This window comes from Dipodomys ordii, unplaced genomic scaffold, assembly GCF_000151885.1.
Source record: "Dipodomys ordii isolate 6190 unplaced genomic scaffold, Dord_2.0 Scaffold200, whole genome shotgun sequence".
Lineage (NCBI taxonomy): Eukaryota > Metazoa > Chordata > Mammalia > Rodentia > Heteromyidae > Dipodomys > Dipodomys ordii.
This window is the reverse complement of record NW_012267416.1, coordinates 22,085-38,166: the sequence shown is the minus strand read 5'-3', so window position 1 is coordinate 38,166 and position 16,082 is coordinate 22,085. Positions and strand designations below refer to the sequence as shown.

Sequence of the window (16,082 nt, the reverse complement as noted above, 5' to 3'; positions counted from 1 at the left end):
AGCCCTATGATCACCAGAGGATGCTATGGAACTGACCAACCCCAGGGCCTTACCAGGGAGGGGAGGCAATGAGGCTTTTGAAACCCAGACGTCCGAATTCATTTTCTGTGGTATCTACGGCACGGTGAATCCAGGTCTGTGTAGCTGTGCAAGCGCCTCCGTGTGTCCCCTCACCCTGCTTCCAGCCCTTTAATGTGTGTGGGGCAGGGTTGGATTTGAGTGTCGGGGATGAAGTGGCCCACTTACCTGGAACCACCCTCAGCCCAGGAGGGCATCACACGCATTCGTGGTCACACATCCACATACTACCACAATGGAGATCCAACATCCAGGCCAAAGAGACCCCTGGGGTTTGTGTACCATCAACAGGTGCAGCACCACTTTGTGGAGGACAGAAGTGAACATGTCCTGAGTCCTGAGACTGTCAGTGGATGTGGTAGAACCAAGCAGCCTCAGGCCCGAGCCTGGAGAGGATGTAGGGCAGACTCCAAGCCTTCCTCTTCCTTCTTGGGTGGCCGGTGTTGTCATGTGTGTCCAGACTCATCAGAGCCGGTGTGGTGCATGTATGTGCATGAGCATGTGTGCTCATGTGCATTGCAGGAGCATACTATTACTGTGTGTGTGCGTGGAGTGCTCCTCCCTCACACTTCCATGCTGGGTTTCTATCTCCGAGAGAGACTGGAGGATTAACAAAAGGGCTGAGAAAGTGGCTTAGTGGTACAGTGCTTGCTTAGCACATGCATGAAAACCTGGGTTCGATTCCTCAGTACCACATAAACAGCAAAAAGCTGGAAGTGACACTATGGCTCAAGTGGTAGAGTGCTGGCCTAGAGCACAACAAGGCTCAGGGACAGTTCTGAGTTCAAGCACCAGGAATGGAAAAAAAAAAAGCTCACTGGAAAACAGGATATAAAATTTATTTTATAGATAGTGCTCCAACCCAGCAGGGTGCCATGCTAGACCCTCCACTAGACACTTTGCAATAGAAACTGGGAAAATCTCACCTCAGATCTGGGTTCCAGCTGTCATGGGTCCTCCAACTTCTCATGAGATTAAGAAGCCCAGCCAGGAAGTGTGAGGGAGGGGTGCGTCGCGTGCACACATGGTGAGAGTATGCACATGCAATGCACATGAGTATGCATGCTGGTGGGACATGCCTATGTGCACACACATGCATGGAGACCCGGATGAGTCTGGATGCGCAGGACCACAACGGCCACTTAAGAAGGAAGCGAGAGGCTGGGAGTCGGCTCTGCTTCCTCTCCTGGCTCTGGCCTGAGGCTGCTTGTTTCCACCACATCCACTGACAGTCTCAGAACCCAGGTCCTGTTCACTGCCATCCTCCCTCAACTGGTGCTGCCCCTGCTGATGCTACATGAAACCCAGGAGTCTCTTCAGCCTGGCTGGATCTCTGTGTGTCATAGTCCGTATGGGCATGTGACCACAAATGCGTGTGATACCCTCCCTGGCTAGGGCTGGTTCGAGGTAAGTGGGGCACTTCACCCACCAACTACCACCTCCACACCCCCCCACCCCAACCACAGTGGAACTGATCAACCATACCAGAGAGGGGAGGCAATAAGGCCTGTGAGACCCAGTCTTCATTCTCCGTGGGTGTCTAGGGCACCATGTGTCCAGGTCTATGTATTTCTGCAAGTGCACAGTCAGGTCCCTTCACTCAGCTTCCAATCCTTTCATACGAGCTTCCAATCGACGGCTAGGGTGGGGGATAGGGATGGATGGGATGTTGGGAGGAATGAAGTGGCCCACTTACCTGGAACCAGCCGGAGCCCAAGAGAGCATCACACCCATGCGCTGTCACACGCCCACAGAGACTACAACGATGGAGATCCATACAGCCAGGGCGAAGAGACCCCTGGGTTTAGTGTAGCAATAGCAGGTGTGACACCAGTTGGGGGAGGACGGCAGTGAACACGGCCTGGGTCCTGAGACTGTCGGGGGCATGATGCGGTTGGACCAAGAATCCTCAGGCCGGAGCCGGGAGAGGAGGAAGGGCAGACTCTGAGCCTTCACTTCCTTCTTGGGTGGCCGCTGTGGTCATGCGCGTCTAGACTCTCCCGGGTCTGCGTGCGTGTATGTGAACGCGCATGCGTGTGCCTTGCTTGCTTGCTCATGCGCATTGCAAGTATGTATGGAGAATACACACATGCACGTGCAGCACCCCTTCCTTGTCACGGGTCCTCCAGCCTCTCAGGAGTTTTAAGAAGCCCAGCCCGGAAGTGTGAGGGACACGCATGCGCACACACACATATGCACGCAACACCCGGAAGAGTCTGGACGCGCATGACCACAGCAGCCACCCAAGAAGGAAGCGGAAGCTCTGAGTCTGCCCGGCATCCTCTCCCGGCTCTGGCCTGAGGCTGCTTAGTTCCACCGCATCCACCGAACAGTCTCAGGACCCAGGCTGTGTTCACTGCTGTCCTCCCCGAACTGGTGCTGCCCCTGCTGATGTTTCATGAAACCCACCTTTGACCTGGCTGCGTGGCTGGCTCTCCATCATCGTAGTCCTTATGGGCGTGTGAGTGCGCATGCGTGTCATGCCCACTCGGGCTCGGACTAGTTCCAGGTAAGTGGGCACTTTCCCCCAACTGCCCAACTCCCAAACCCCCTCATCCCAGCTGCCGACCGGAAGCATGCTTGAAAGGACCGGAAGCTAGGTGAGAAGACGCGCATGCGCACTTGCAGAGCTACATAGATCTGGATATACAGTGCCTTAGACACCCACAGAGAATGAAGGCGGAGGTCTAAAAGGCCTCTTTGCTTCCCCTCCTCGGTATGGCCCCGGGGTTGGTCGGTTCCACTGTGGTTGGGTGGGGGGTGGGGGAGGGGCTGGGATGAAGTGGCTCACTTACCTGGAACCAGTGCTAGTCTGGGAGGGCATCACACGCATGCGTGGTCACACGCCTACGGTGGCTATGACACACGGAGATCAATTTAGCCAGGGCAAAGAGACCCCTAGGTTTCATGTAGCAGTAACAGGTGCAGCACTAGTTTGGGGAGGACGGCAATGAACATAGCCTGGGTTCTAAAAGCGTAGGTGGATGTAGTCAAACCAAGCAGCCTCAGGCCAGAGCCGGGAGAGGATGCAGGGCAGACTTTCCCAGCTTCTACTGCAAAGCGTCAAATGAAGGGTCTAGCATGGCATCCTGCTAGGTTGAAGCACTATCTATAGTTTTTATACCATTTTCCGGTGAGCTTTGATCTTTTCTTTTTGTCAGTCCTGGGGCTTGAACTCAGGGCCTGGGCACTGTCCCTGAGCCTCCCTGTGCTCAAGGCCAGCGCTCTACCACCTGAGCCATAGTGCCACTTCCAGCTTTTTGCTGTTTATGTGGTACTGAGGAATGGAACCCCAGGGTTTCATGCATGTGCTAGGCAGGCACTGTACCAGTAAGTCACATTCCAAGCCCTTTTGTTAATCCTCCAGTCTCGTGCATGCACACAAGGTGAGAGTACGGCTCCTGCAATGTGCATGAGCACGCATGCTGGTGAGGGACATGCGTGCCCACGCCCACACACATGCAGACACGGATGAGCCTGGATGCACACCACCACAGCGGCCACCCAAGAAGGAAGCGGGAGGCTTGGAGTCTGCCCTGCATCCTCTCATGGTTCCAGACTGAGGCTGCTTGGTTTGACCACATCAATCGACATCTCAGGACCCAGGCCGTGTTTGCTCTTGTCCTCCCCCAACTGGTGCTGTGCCTGCTGCTGCTACTCAAAACCCAGGGGTCTCTTCGGCCTGGCTGTGTGGATCTCCATCGACATAGTCCATTTGGGCATGTGACCTCCCATGCATGTGATGCCCACCCTGGCTCCAGCTGGTTTGAGGTAAGTGGGCCACTTCACCTTCACACCCCTCTCCTCCCCTCTCCCCCTCTGACTGGAAACATGCATGAAAGGACTGGAAGCTGGGTGAGGGGGCCACCATAGGCCTTTGCAGAGCTACACAGACCTGGATTCACCATGGCCTAGACACCACGGATAATGAAGGCAGGGAGTCTCAATGGCCTTGTTGCCTCCCCTCCCTGCTATGGACCCAGGTTGGTCAATTCCATCATGTCCTCTGGTGATCATAGGGCTGGAGCCATATTTGCTGCCACCTTCCCCGAACTGGCACTGCATCTGCTACAGTGATGTGGTGCCTATAGCCTCTTGGGCTTCACTATGTGGACCTTCATTTTCCTGGTCTGCATGGGCCTTGGTTCTGGTGCCATCCCAGGGTCACCTTCATTGCCAGAAAGTGCCCCTCCTCTCTCCTCGCTCCCTACAGGTGATCTGAAGCCATGGTGAGAGCTGGCCCATCATTCCTGTTGATACAAAAAAAGCTGGAGACTTGGAGAAAGGAGTTGAAAGTGGGGATGAAGTCCTGCCTTGTACACAATAGATGTCCACTTAGAGATTCACAGGGCATGGTGGCATATTGATAATTCAGAGAAGTCCAGAAGTAGAAAAAGGATGTCATTTTGGCTCGCATGGGTCTTAGCACTTCCTGAGAAATTTGGATCAAACAGCCTCATTTTATTCTTTTATCTTTGCACAGGCCATTCTCCAGAATCTCAGGATATCTGGTTTTGAACAAACTGAGAGATGACACCAGAATGACAAGGGACCATTATCACTGCATGGCCACTACTATCTGGATTTTGTCCACAAGGGACCTGTCCCCTTTCCTGCTGGAGCTTTTCTGCCTCCTCTGCAGATGCAAGGTCAGAATCATTGGATGTTCATGTTACTTTCTTTTGCCAGATTGGTTTACGGGAGCCTGTGTTTCTGTCCATCCTTGAGGGTGGATGCTTTAGATGAAGTTGCCAACTTAGTTTAAATGATAGCTTTGTAATACAGCTTTGACCCATCTTTTATCTCTCTTAGACAATCATGGCTTGCTCCCTCATACCTTGTGAGAATTTAAACAATCTTTTCACTTGCAAAGCAGGCAGTTAATAATTGGATCAGAAATGTAGCTTTAAACATTGTTTTTCACTTGCAATGAAGGTAATTAATAACAGGGTCAGAACTATAACTTATATGTTACTAGGCAATTGGAAGGAATATTGATACTTAGAAGATACCCTACAAGGCCATTTTCTTCACATCTCTAGGGTTACATTCTTTTTAGCAAAATTTTTAAAAAAGGTTGAGAAAGCATTGTCTTACTTTTCAAAACAACTCTGGGACCCATGAAAACATGAGCTCTGTTTCTCCATGCTAAGTACTATAGTAACTTTATTGAATAAACCAGGATTCCGAAAGCTGTGGAATAAAGGCCTCCATTTGTGGAGGTGACACAAGTGGGCTCCAGTGTCAGGATGATCTGCTATCTCTATGATATGTGAAAATAATGTATCTTGAGTCTTTTTGGTACTCCTTGGAATGGATATTGTAAAAATAATTGGTGATCCAGGTGCTGACAGCTAATCCCTGTAATCATAGCAACTCATGGGATTCAGATCCAATGGACAGTGGCTCAAAGCCAGCCTGGGAAGATAAATCTATGACTCTATCTGCAAAATAACCAGCAAAAAGCTAACCTTAGGATATGACTCAAGTGGTAGAGTACCAGTCAAGTGAGCAAACCAGGTAAGCATTTGTGAGGATCAAAGCATTGTGAGTTCAAAACCCAGTACTGGCAAAAAAATAAAAGGTAATCAGTGGATTTAGATGTGGCTTGGCAGGCTTGTTTCAAATTGTCCAGGGAAGGTGGGGTTCATTCAGAGGTAGTAATGGGGTATTGTTCCATAAATGACTGCTCCTTATACCTCTGCATTTCATTTTACTCTACAGGGGGTAAAATGTGATCTTCACACTGCTGCAGAACACACAGAACTATGGCTTTCCTTTCTTATTGTTCTTTTGTGGATTTTTTTTGAAGATTTAGCACCTTCCACATTGCCACATTTTTCCCTCATTTAACACATCATGGAACAAACTTAGCAGTTATGCTAAATCATTGGGAGGAGCTGTCAGGATGCCTGCAACCCTGTGCTGACAGTACAGTCAGTGTGTACAGGCTAGTCACATAAATAAACAAGATAAAGAAAACTTTCTTTCCAGAGAAAAGAAGGGTAAAGTACAAGGGGAAAAAGTAGAGGAAAATAAAAAGGGAGAGTGTTTCACTATAGAGGACTTTATTATATCTCTGTCTTAGACTCCCTAAGAGAGAGATAAAAGTTACATTGTCACATCTGTGCTCTGAACATGGAAGTAGAATTAGAATTTTATTACTCTAGTATCTTTGAATATGTAAACTCAAGGTTACAGGTGGTGAAACGATTTTTGTGTGTGTGCCAGTCCTGGAGTTTGATCTCAGGCCTGGGCTCTGTCCCTGAGCTTTTAAACTTAAGGCTATTACCACTTGAGCCACAGCTCCACTTATGGCTTTTTTGGAGAGAAGTGTTTGATGGATTGCCTGTGCTGGCTTCAAACCTTGGTCCCCAGATCTCAGCCTTCTGAGTAGCTAGAATTAGAGGCGTGAGCCCCTGATGTCCGGAAGCAGTTGGTAAAACTTGATGCCATTTCTCTCTCCCATTACTTATACTTACAAAAATCATAGGGGAACAAAAGTCAAAGATTGTTAGGTGAATCAGAGCAGAATAGAAGTCAGGGGAATTATAGTAGCTATCCGCAGTGTACTTTTTAAGGTAAGATGTATATTTCAAAAATCACTGGTGGTGGGCACACTGATAACTCTGAGGAAAATACTGATGGACCAAGGATTGGGAGAAAGTGGTACCGCTTGTCTGGTCCTGAGACAGTTGATGGGTAACTGTCCACCTTCCTTCTAGCCTCAAGTGGTTACATTGGGGATATATGCATAACTTGAATGTGTTCCTTTTTTTTTGTGTTATGGAAGGCAATATTCTGCCCTACTCCATGAAATGAATGTTCATACTGGATGTGAAATTTGGTGATCTTAAGTTCAAGTTACCATGACCAGGAGACCCTAAAAGCACTGCTAACAACCCCAAGCTGCAAAAGAAAAAGGAGGTGGGTGAGTTCATCTCGTGTTTACTGATAATATCCTATGTGTTTAAACTTCTAAGATGTTCCTTGGTCCTTTATGGTATTTGACAACTCAGATTTCAATTGGACTATCACTTTGACCTGGACTTTATCAATTTATTGTGTGTGTTCATGGCCCTTGTCTTTTTTTGTCATTGGGGTAGCACTGTACCACTCTGAGCCACAGTGCAACTTCCAGTTTTCTGGTGGTTAATTGGAGATAAGTTTGGCTCTGAACCATGATGTTCAAATCTCTGCCTCCCAAGTAGCTAGGATGGTAGGCGTGAGCCACTAGCTCCAGGCTTCCATTTTAAATAGGCTTGACATTTTAAATAGGATTCCCTAAATTACAGAAGGCTTTTAATTGTAGTTGATTTCAAATCCTCTAGATGGTAGGATTGCCCACTTTAATGCCAAGACCTACATGGTCCCAGATTCTCCTTTGAGAATTACACAGTTTAACACATATCATCTTAGCCTTGAGTGTAGGAGTTTCATCAGGGCCTCTGACAACTCTGTGATGTCCACTTGATTTTTTAAAAATAAATTATCAATCATTAGTGTCAAGGTATTGTGCTATCACTATTACAGTTAAACTTTTAAATAAAAATTGCTGTGGAGGATAAAAGTAATAAGTAGGGAAATACAAGAATTCTTGTTATCCTGATCTTGTCCCTACTCTGTTTTCCATTCTTCACGGTCTTTTGGTCAACTGTAAAAAGAGAATCACAAGTTTACTCTCCTCACTGCCCTTGTATAGCTAGAGTACCAAGAGCTAAGAGCAATGAGGGGCAGGTGGAAAGAATTCCTCTGAGGTGGGAACTGAAGTTAGTCTAGAGCTCTGGTATTAAAAAGGAGAGCAGGGGGTTGGTGGCTTATGTCTGTAATTCTAACTACTCAGGAGGCTGAGATCTGAGAATCTCGGTTCAAAGCTAGCCTGGGCAGGAAAGTCCGTAAGACTCATATCTCCAATGAACTACCAGGAAACTGGAAGTAGTGCTATGGCTCAAGTGGTAAAGCGCTCACCTTGAGCTGAAGAGTGAAGGGACAGTGCCCAAGTCCAGAGTTCAAGCCCCATAACCGACAAAAAATTAAAAATAAAAATAAAAAGGAGAACTGGGAACTGATGGCTCAAGTCTGTAATCCTAGCTACTCAAGAGGTTGAGATCTGAGGATCACTGTTTGAAGCCAGCCAGAGGAGGAAAGTCCAAGATACTCTTTTTTTTGTTGTTGTTGTTGTTTTTTGCTTATGTGGTGCTGAGGAATCGAACCCAGGGCCTCATGCATGCAAGGCAAGCACTCTACCACTGAGCCACCTTCCAAGCCCCCCAAGATACTCTTATTTCCAATGAACCACCAGAAAACTGGAAGTGATATTGTGGCTCAAAGTGGTAGAGCACTAGTTTTGAGCACAAAAGTTCAGGGACAGTGCTTGGGCCCATATGCTCATGATTAACTATACAGACAGACAGACACAAACAAACAGAAGAGGAGCACTTGTTGTCAACACAGTTACATTGGTCAGCTTTGCTTTATTACAGTAACATATTTGAAGAAATTAGCTTATAATTGAACAGGTTCTTTAGCTTCCCTACAGTTTGTGGGTTCAAGTCCAAGATCAGGTGGTTTCTTGCTTTGGGCCTGTGAGAAAGATTGGATATCCTGATAGGAACATTGTCAGAGCAGATGCTCAGGTGACAAGCAAAATTGGGGAGCAGGAAGCTCTTGACCTGAGGACCTTTGCATAAGGACTCACCTCTTAAAGGGCCCCAGCATCTTCCAATTTTGCTCTCTAGTACATTCAATACCTAAATATAGCAGTGACTTTGTTAGAGTGAGACCTTGAGGATTTTAGCCTCTTTGAATCACAACATTCTCCTAGGAAAAATTATAAAACTAGGAGACTGTAACTTCCAGTGATTATGTGGATTAAAAATATACCATAATAAGCATAAGGAAATACTGCTAAAATAGAATCTGGAGGCAGGCACTGGTGAATCATACCTGTTATCATATAGCTACTCAGGAACATCACAGTTCAAAGGTAGCCCAGCAGAAAAGCTCTCAAGACTCCAATCAACCACCAAAAGGACTAAGAGGAGATGTGGTTCAAGTGGTAGAGCAGTGATCTTTTTTCTTCTTTTTTTTTATTGTGAAAATACAGAGGGGTTACAATTGCATGGGCAAGATAATGAGTACTTTTATTATCAAGCATTGTAGCCTCCTCCTTTGTTTCCCCTTCCCATCCATTCCCATCCTCCCCCCCACACCCAATCTCCCCCTCCCCCGCACCAAAGTTGTAAAGTTTGTTTTCGACATAACAACCTGTACATTAGAGCAGTGGTCTTGAAAGGAAAAGCTAAGTGACAACATGGGTCTCTTGAGTTAAAGTCCCACTACCTGCACAAAACAGATAACTATGAACAAAAATAGTACCTGGAAAATAAATGGGCAATAAACAATAGCTATTTTGCTCTACTGGTAATATTGCTGGACTTTTCTTCATGTAAGGTAATAACTATAGTCATTTATGCTGTAGATTATGTTTTGCTATTAATGATGATTGCCCCCAATGACTATTGAAGCATTTTTCATTTGAAAATTCTTTACCATCAGCTGTCTCAATTAAGCTGACAATTTATAAAATATGTATTGTATATACCTAAGTATAAACAGAGGTGCCGGTAAGTTCAGTAACAAGGTCACATGTATTTGGGGACTAGAATGTGACTCAATATAGGGTTTCTGACTGTGTAGTCAGGATTGTAATCTATAGACTACAACTGAACTGTAGGCCATGGCACTTGGATATAGAAAGGATGAATCACATGACCTCTGTTGTGTATTTTGCACCATTTCAGTGGCTTGTCTGTGTAACAAATAACATGCAAACACCAAGCATTTATTCTCACTCAGTTTCTGGGGGTCAGGAATCCGGGTGAAGCTTAGCAGGGGTGTTCTGTGTGAGTTGCTCAGGAGACAACTGTCAAAGTTTCCACTGGGCCATGGTCATCTCCAGGCTTGACTACTTCCTGCTCTTGTCTTCCTGCAATTATCTGGAAGCTGCAGCACCTGTCATGGGGCCTTCTCCATAGACTGCTAACACATGCATTTGTTTCACCCAGAGCAAAGGGTGAAAGAGAGAGATGGAGATAGAGAGAGCAGCAGCTGTTTTTAATGCAGTCTCAGAAGTGATATCTCTTATTTCTACCAGGTCTATTCACTAGAACCAATAACTAGATCTGGCCACATTGAGTGAGAGATTGCAGGTAATTATCAGGATTGGTATGGTTTTGACCTAGGATTTCCTTTCAGAGTGTGTTTCCTTAATGGGACCTGCTCAGTTGATGGCTTGTGGGTCCTGAAATGAGGGGATAGTCTACACCTCATCTATGCCCTGTCATACCCAGTTCCGGAATGGGTCTGTGCCCAAGCTACCTGGTCTCAGAGAAGTTTGGTTGTGCCTGTCACTGTCTGGACCTGCCCCAAGGCTAGGGGCCACTGAGTGGGACAGGATAAAAATACAGAAAATTCAGAAAAGAGTTTAAGAGACATATAGGACATGAAACAGTCTAATGTGTGTGAAGAGTCTAGGGAATTGAGGGAGAACTCTATGGAAAAAGATAATGGTCCAGTATTCTCTCCCTTTGGGAATTTGCTGGTCATGCCAATGTACTCCTGTAGTACTGCCACTCAGAATTCTGAGGCAGGAAGATCATGAATTCCAGTTCAGTCTGGGCTATATCGCCCAATTCTATCTCATAAAGGAAAGGAGAAAAATACAAAGGGAGGAAAAATTTGACAAGCAAATGAAGAGCAAAGGAGGAAATAAAAGAAGAGGAAGTGGTAAATAGAGAAAAGAAGGGAGGGAGAGAATAAGAAGAACCAATAATAGGGAAAAAGTATATGTTGGGATATCTAAATAACCCTCATGTATAAACCAACATGATAAGTGACAGCAACTCATTATGTAGACTTTTTAAAAGACAAAGGATAAAGTAGTAGGGGACAGTAATAGAGGAAGTGAAACAGGGTTATGGAGATACAGCTCTCTGAGATTCTTCTGTGAGTGAACTTTTGGGGGAGGATGGTTTTTGGAACTAAGTCTTGCTATGTAGTCCAGGTTGGACTTGAACTCACTATACAGGCCAATCTGGCCTTAACCTCCAAACTTTCTGCCTCTGCCTTCTGTATTCTGTGTTTGTGAGTATAGTGTTATTACACCCAGCTCATTTTTAATGTTGTTTTTGTTGTTAGTCCTGGGGCTGGAACACAGCCTGGGCACTGCCCCTGAGCCTTTTTTGCTCAAGGCTAGCTCTCTTCCACTTTGAGTCACAGGGCCACTTGCAGTTTTCTGGTGATTAATTGTCAAGAAGGGTCCCACGGAGTTTCCTGCTGTAGTAACCCATGAGCGAGAAAATGCGTGGAGGCACCATTAAAGGTAACAAAGAAGTTTGATTAATAAGTCGGTCTGCAACTGCCCATCCTTAGCTACTTCAGAACCAGGAGCAGCTGCAACCTCCAAGAGTCAGGTTTTGTTTTGTCTTGTTTTTAAGGGGAACATACACTAGAAAGAGGGCCTGCCCATAGTCTCCCCCAGGGGTTGGCACCTGTCTCAGGTACAGTAAGGGGGCTGTAGTCTGATCCATGGAGAAGTCCACAGGCTTGTACAAGGAACCACTGCTGGTATGGAGGGGAGGGCTAAACATTAGAAGTGCTGATGGCACAGGATTACACAAGACGTTTAGGACATTGTTTTAAACATTCCCTGAGCCAAGGAGTCTTGTTAGCTATTAAGTCAATCCACACATATATAGGGAACCTGATTATGATTTTGAAAAATGACTTGCTGAACCCTGCATGCTGTGGGGAGGTCAAAATTCCTTCAGATGGCCATCCATCATCAAAAGAAGGCCACTCTAATTCACAGAGGGTCAAGGATGATAAGGACTTCAGGAATATCCACGCTGGGATGCCTTTTTTTGTTAAAGAAGAGTAGTTGTTAATCATACGTTCCAGGGGTAAACACACAGAAGCTCCTCATCCCATCCTGGAAGAAAGGAATAAAAGGACGAGTATAAAGGACACATAGAAGTAGTAAGAAGCCGACACAGTCAAATAGCCACTGATATACTTAACCCGCATGTCCCACGTGACTTCTTGAGGAAGCTCCAGATGGCTTCTCAAGAGAGTTCCAGATGACTTTTAACAGCAGTCCCAGATGACCTCTCGAGGAGGTCCCAGACTACTTCTCAAAGAAGTCCCAGATGGCTTCTCAAGGAAGCCCCAGGAGGCATGGGTGAAGTCTTGTCCCCTGCCTCAGACTCTGAAAATAATACTGATCCAGCCTTCCAGCAAGCCCCCCCAAATGCAGGCCTACCCAGACTCACATGTGGAGGGTTTCCAAATGACTCCTGTCCATGTTGGTCATAGGGAAGCAAACTCGATGGAGGCTCTCTTCTCTGAGGGCCAAGGTGCTTAGCTATGAGAGGGCTTTCTGGTGGCCAAGCCCTGATGCTGTCCTGATGGATTATCTCTCTGGGACCTCCAACTTTTATGACCTGGGAGTGAGATAATCAGTCGAGGCATGGCTAAAGGTGACAAAGGAGTTTTATTTACAATGTTTACACTAGAAAGAGGGCCTGCGACTACCTTGTCCTGGGTTAGCTACCTGGAACCAAGCCTCCACTGGATGGTCCTGACCTTTATTGGTCTGCAAACCTCGGTCTGCAAATCTCCTACTCCCCCCACCTCCAAACTTCCAAATGTTCAAAGGGAAAGGCTTTTCTTTTTCCTACCTTGCTCCTTCTCTGCAGGCCTCTCCAATCCACAGGCCTGCCCTGCTGTTCCAGTAGGTGCCTCTTGCTGTCTTTCTCCTCCTGCTGTCTCTCAACCCCCTGCTCCTTAGAACATGCAGCCTCTATAAAGGCTGCACCCTACCCCACTCCAATGGTTCTAAAGGTTTCAGCTGCCTAAGGGTTTTCAACTACCACTCAGGCCCTTCCCCCAGCCCACTATCCAATCACTTTTTGACAGCCATTGACAGCTTTGACAGCAAATCCTGTGGGGCAGTGATGTCAGCCTCTCGACACCTGCCCCCTCCAGCAGGCCAGGCCCTGCTGGTTATTACAACAGGTGTGAGCCACTAGTGCCTGATCCATTATTTATTCCTTTTCCTTACAAAGACCTGTCAAGTAGAATAAGCTTCAGGTCCATAAACTATGAATCTTCCTCTGGGATAGACTTAGTATTTCATGCTTGGCTTTTATCAGAACAGTTAGATATATTAAAATTAGAGAAAACTGTACTAAAGATATGAAAAAGCAAAATGACTCATTTCAAATCTTTGAGGGACAAAGATTTAAGAAATGATTAAGCCAAACAAAAACAGTAAAAATGGCAACAAAGGAGCATAGGAAACAGGAAACACAAACAAGATTGGGACAAAACTATGACTTAATCTTGGTTATCTGGTCTCTCTTCTCAAGTGGAAATCATTTTTGAGTCAAATCATAACAGCCTCCTCTCAGGCTCCTTTGCAATTAGATGTAGACAATGCTATGGGACAAGAGCAGTGTTGTAATTTCTGCACAATACAGAGTAAAGTGGGTGATGTCCCCACAGGGGCCTTCCTGGTATGCCCAGCCCCCACAAAGGTCAGGGGCCAGGGACCAGTGTCCTTGTGGTTCCCACATGGCTGTCATGGTAGCAGCACTGGCATCCTTCCAATTTGGCAACAGTCCCACAGGCCTAAAAGCATAACTGCCAGTGGGTGTGTGCTAGGCTCTGATTGGTCTGTTTCCTCACTGATGTCACTGGCTCCACTTGTGATTGGTCTGTTCCCCCCTTGATGTCACAGAGCATTGTGCATAAGAATCTGGTGTTCTAAGACCACCTTTGTCAGTTAGAGTGGGGGAGATTTTCCTTGTGACCCACCTGGACTAACTCGCAGATATTTTGTTACTTTCTTTGGATGTGGGGGGACTGTGTTTGTGTTTCATTCATTATTCTGGGGTTTGCATTTATTTGTTTGTTAGTTTAGCTCATTTTCCTTAAGATTTATTGCCTGCCAACTTCATTTAGATCAGCTAAATAATTTTAAGATTGATTACTTTTCCATTCCAGCTGGAAGATGTCAAATTACAACAGCGACTACTTTAGCTCCTCTTCCTCCTCAGAGGAGGGAATCACCTTCGTTGGACAGTACTACCTGAAGGAGATCATCGGCTATGGCAGCTTTGGCTATGTGAAGCTGGCCCATCACCGACTCACAGACACCATGGTGGCGGTGAAATTTCTCCCAAAAAAAGAACTGGAGAGCCATGAGATAGAAAACGAGGTGGACATTGTTAAGAGTATACATCACCCACACATCATCCAGTTGTTCCAGGTGATGGAGGATGAACACTGTGTGTACCTCGTTATGGAGCTGGCCCCTCGGGGACACCTCATGGGATGGATTGTCAAATCCTCCTGCCACCACCTAGTCGAGTATGAAGCCAGGAGGCTGTTCAAACAGATAGTGAGTGCTGTGCACTACCTTCACAAGAACAGAATCGTACACCGAGACCTGAAGCCCAACAATGTCCTGTTGGATGCCAATCGCAATGCCAAGATCAGTGATTTTGGGCTGAGCATCAGGCTGACCCCAGGGCAGTTGTTAAAGAGGGTTTGTGGAGCCTTGATATTCCGACCACCTGAAATGTTCCTGCACAAAACGTATGATGGTTACAAGGTAGACATTTGGATCTTAGGCGTGCTTTTGTATGTGATGACAACAGGAAAGTTCCCATTTGAGGGGAAGAAATTTGCCGACATACGGGCACAGGTCCTAGAGGCCAACTATACTGCTCCCCTTTACTTGTCTGCAAAGGGACATGATCTACTTTCCCAACTGCTGACTGTGGACACCAATCAGAGGCCCAATATTGAGGAAGTAATGGAACACCCATGGCTGGCTCTAGATGTGGGATTTGACCTGGTTCCTGATGAGCCACTGCCCAGCAAGCTGGACCCCATTATTGTCACAGTCATGTGCGACATGGGGTACAGCATAGCTGACACTGAGAAGGCAATTCAGGACAGAGCATTCAATGAAGCCATGGGCACCTACCTGGTCATCCAAGAACATTTAAGAGAGAGTGTCAGAAGTGTAGAATTGAAAACGATGCCATTGGTGATCCCACCGTGCACAACTCCTGAGGAAAATTACACCAGCCTTCTCCCTACACGAAGGAGAGCCAGCTTACCCACACTACGCAATGCCTTCAGTTTGTCCTCAGAATTCCAGTTGCATGGTGATGACAAACAGTCACTTCTGAAGAGAAGTGCCAGTCTGCCTGTCCTTCCCTTCTGCTCCAGATCCAGCTTAATCTGGGGCCAGGATTCTTTTCACTGGCTGAACAGAATAGAGCATTCACACTCAGTGGAAAATGCCCTTCCCTCTGGGCAGCCTCACGGGGAGGCCATAGGCTCCAGCTGGGATAATAGACAGGGCTGGCGGAGGATGGCAAACAGGATAGTCATCATTTTTCGCAGACTCTGCTGCTGTGTGAGGGTCCCAAAGTAATAACCACATCTGAAGAACAAAGCTGTCCCAGAGAAAGGGGTGTGGAATTCTGAAACAGCACAATTGAAAGCCACCAGACTCAGACCTTTGGGGTGACTCTCACTGGGCTGTGAAAAAGCAGAGAGGTGTGGAATTGAAGAGCTGCAGGAGGGGAGGGAGTTGTGCAGGGAGTTCACACTGCTGTGTACCCAGCATACCCAGCAGAGGTCTCAGTCCAGCACAACCAGGTTGTATGACAAGTGCTAGGGGATTCTCCAGCTGGGATTCCTTCTGGTGAAAGGACAGCTGATACTACGCTGGTTTTCCAATGCTGAAAGGTAAGCTGAAAGGGGGCTTCAAGCTGCCTGCACCTTCTGAGCTGGGTGGATCTGCCTTGATCCCTTACTTCCCACCTCTCTACCTTGTTCCTTCGACCATCCCTACTTACTCCCTATTACTCTCCTACTCTTTTTCCCCTTTCCATCTTCTCCATCCTCTTCTCTTTCTCTTCCAT

At 46.7% G+C, this 16,082-nt stretch overlaps 1 protein-coding gene across 1 annotated transcript; it reads left to right on the top strand.

The window, feature by feature from the left end:
- Positions 1–2,549: 2,549 nt before the first annotated feature.
- On the top strand, positions 2,550–15,589 carry LOC105999780 (sperm motility kinase 2A-like). Its single transcript, XM_013034900.1, has 2 exons — positions 2,550–2,587; positions 14,146–15,589. Exons 1-2 carry the CDS (start codon positions 2,550–2,552, stop codon positions 15,587–15,589), a joined length of 1,482 nt encoding a protein of 493 aa, XP_012890354.1.
- The last annotated feature ends 493 nt before the right edge of the window (positions 15,590–16,082 follow it).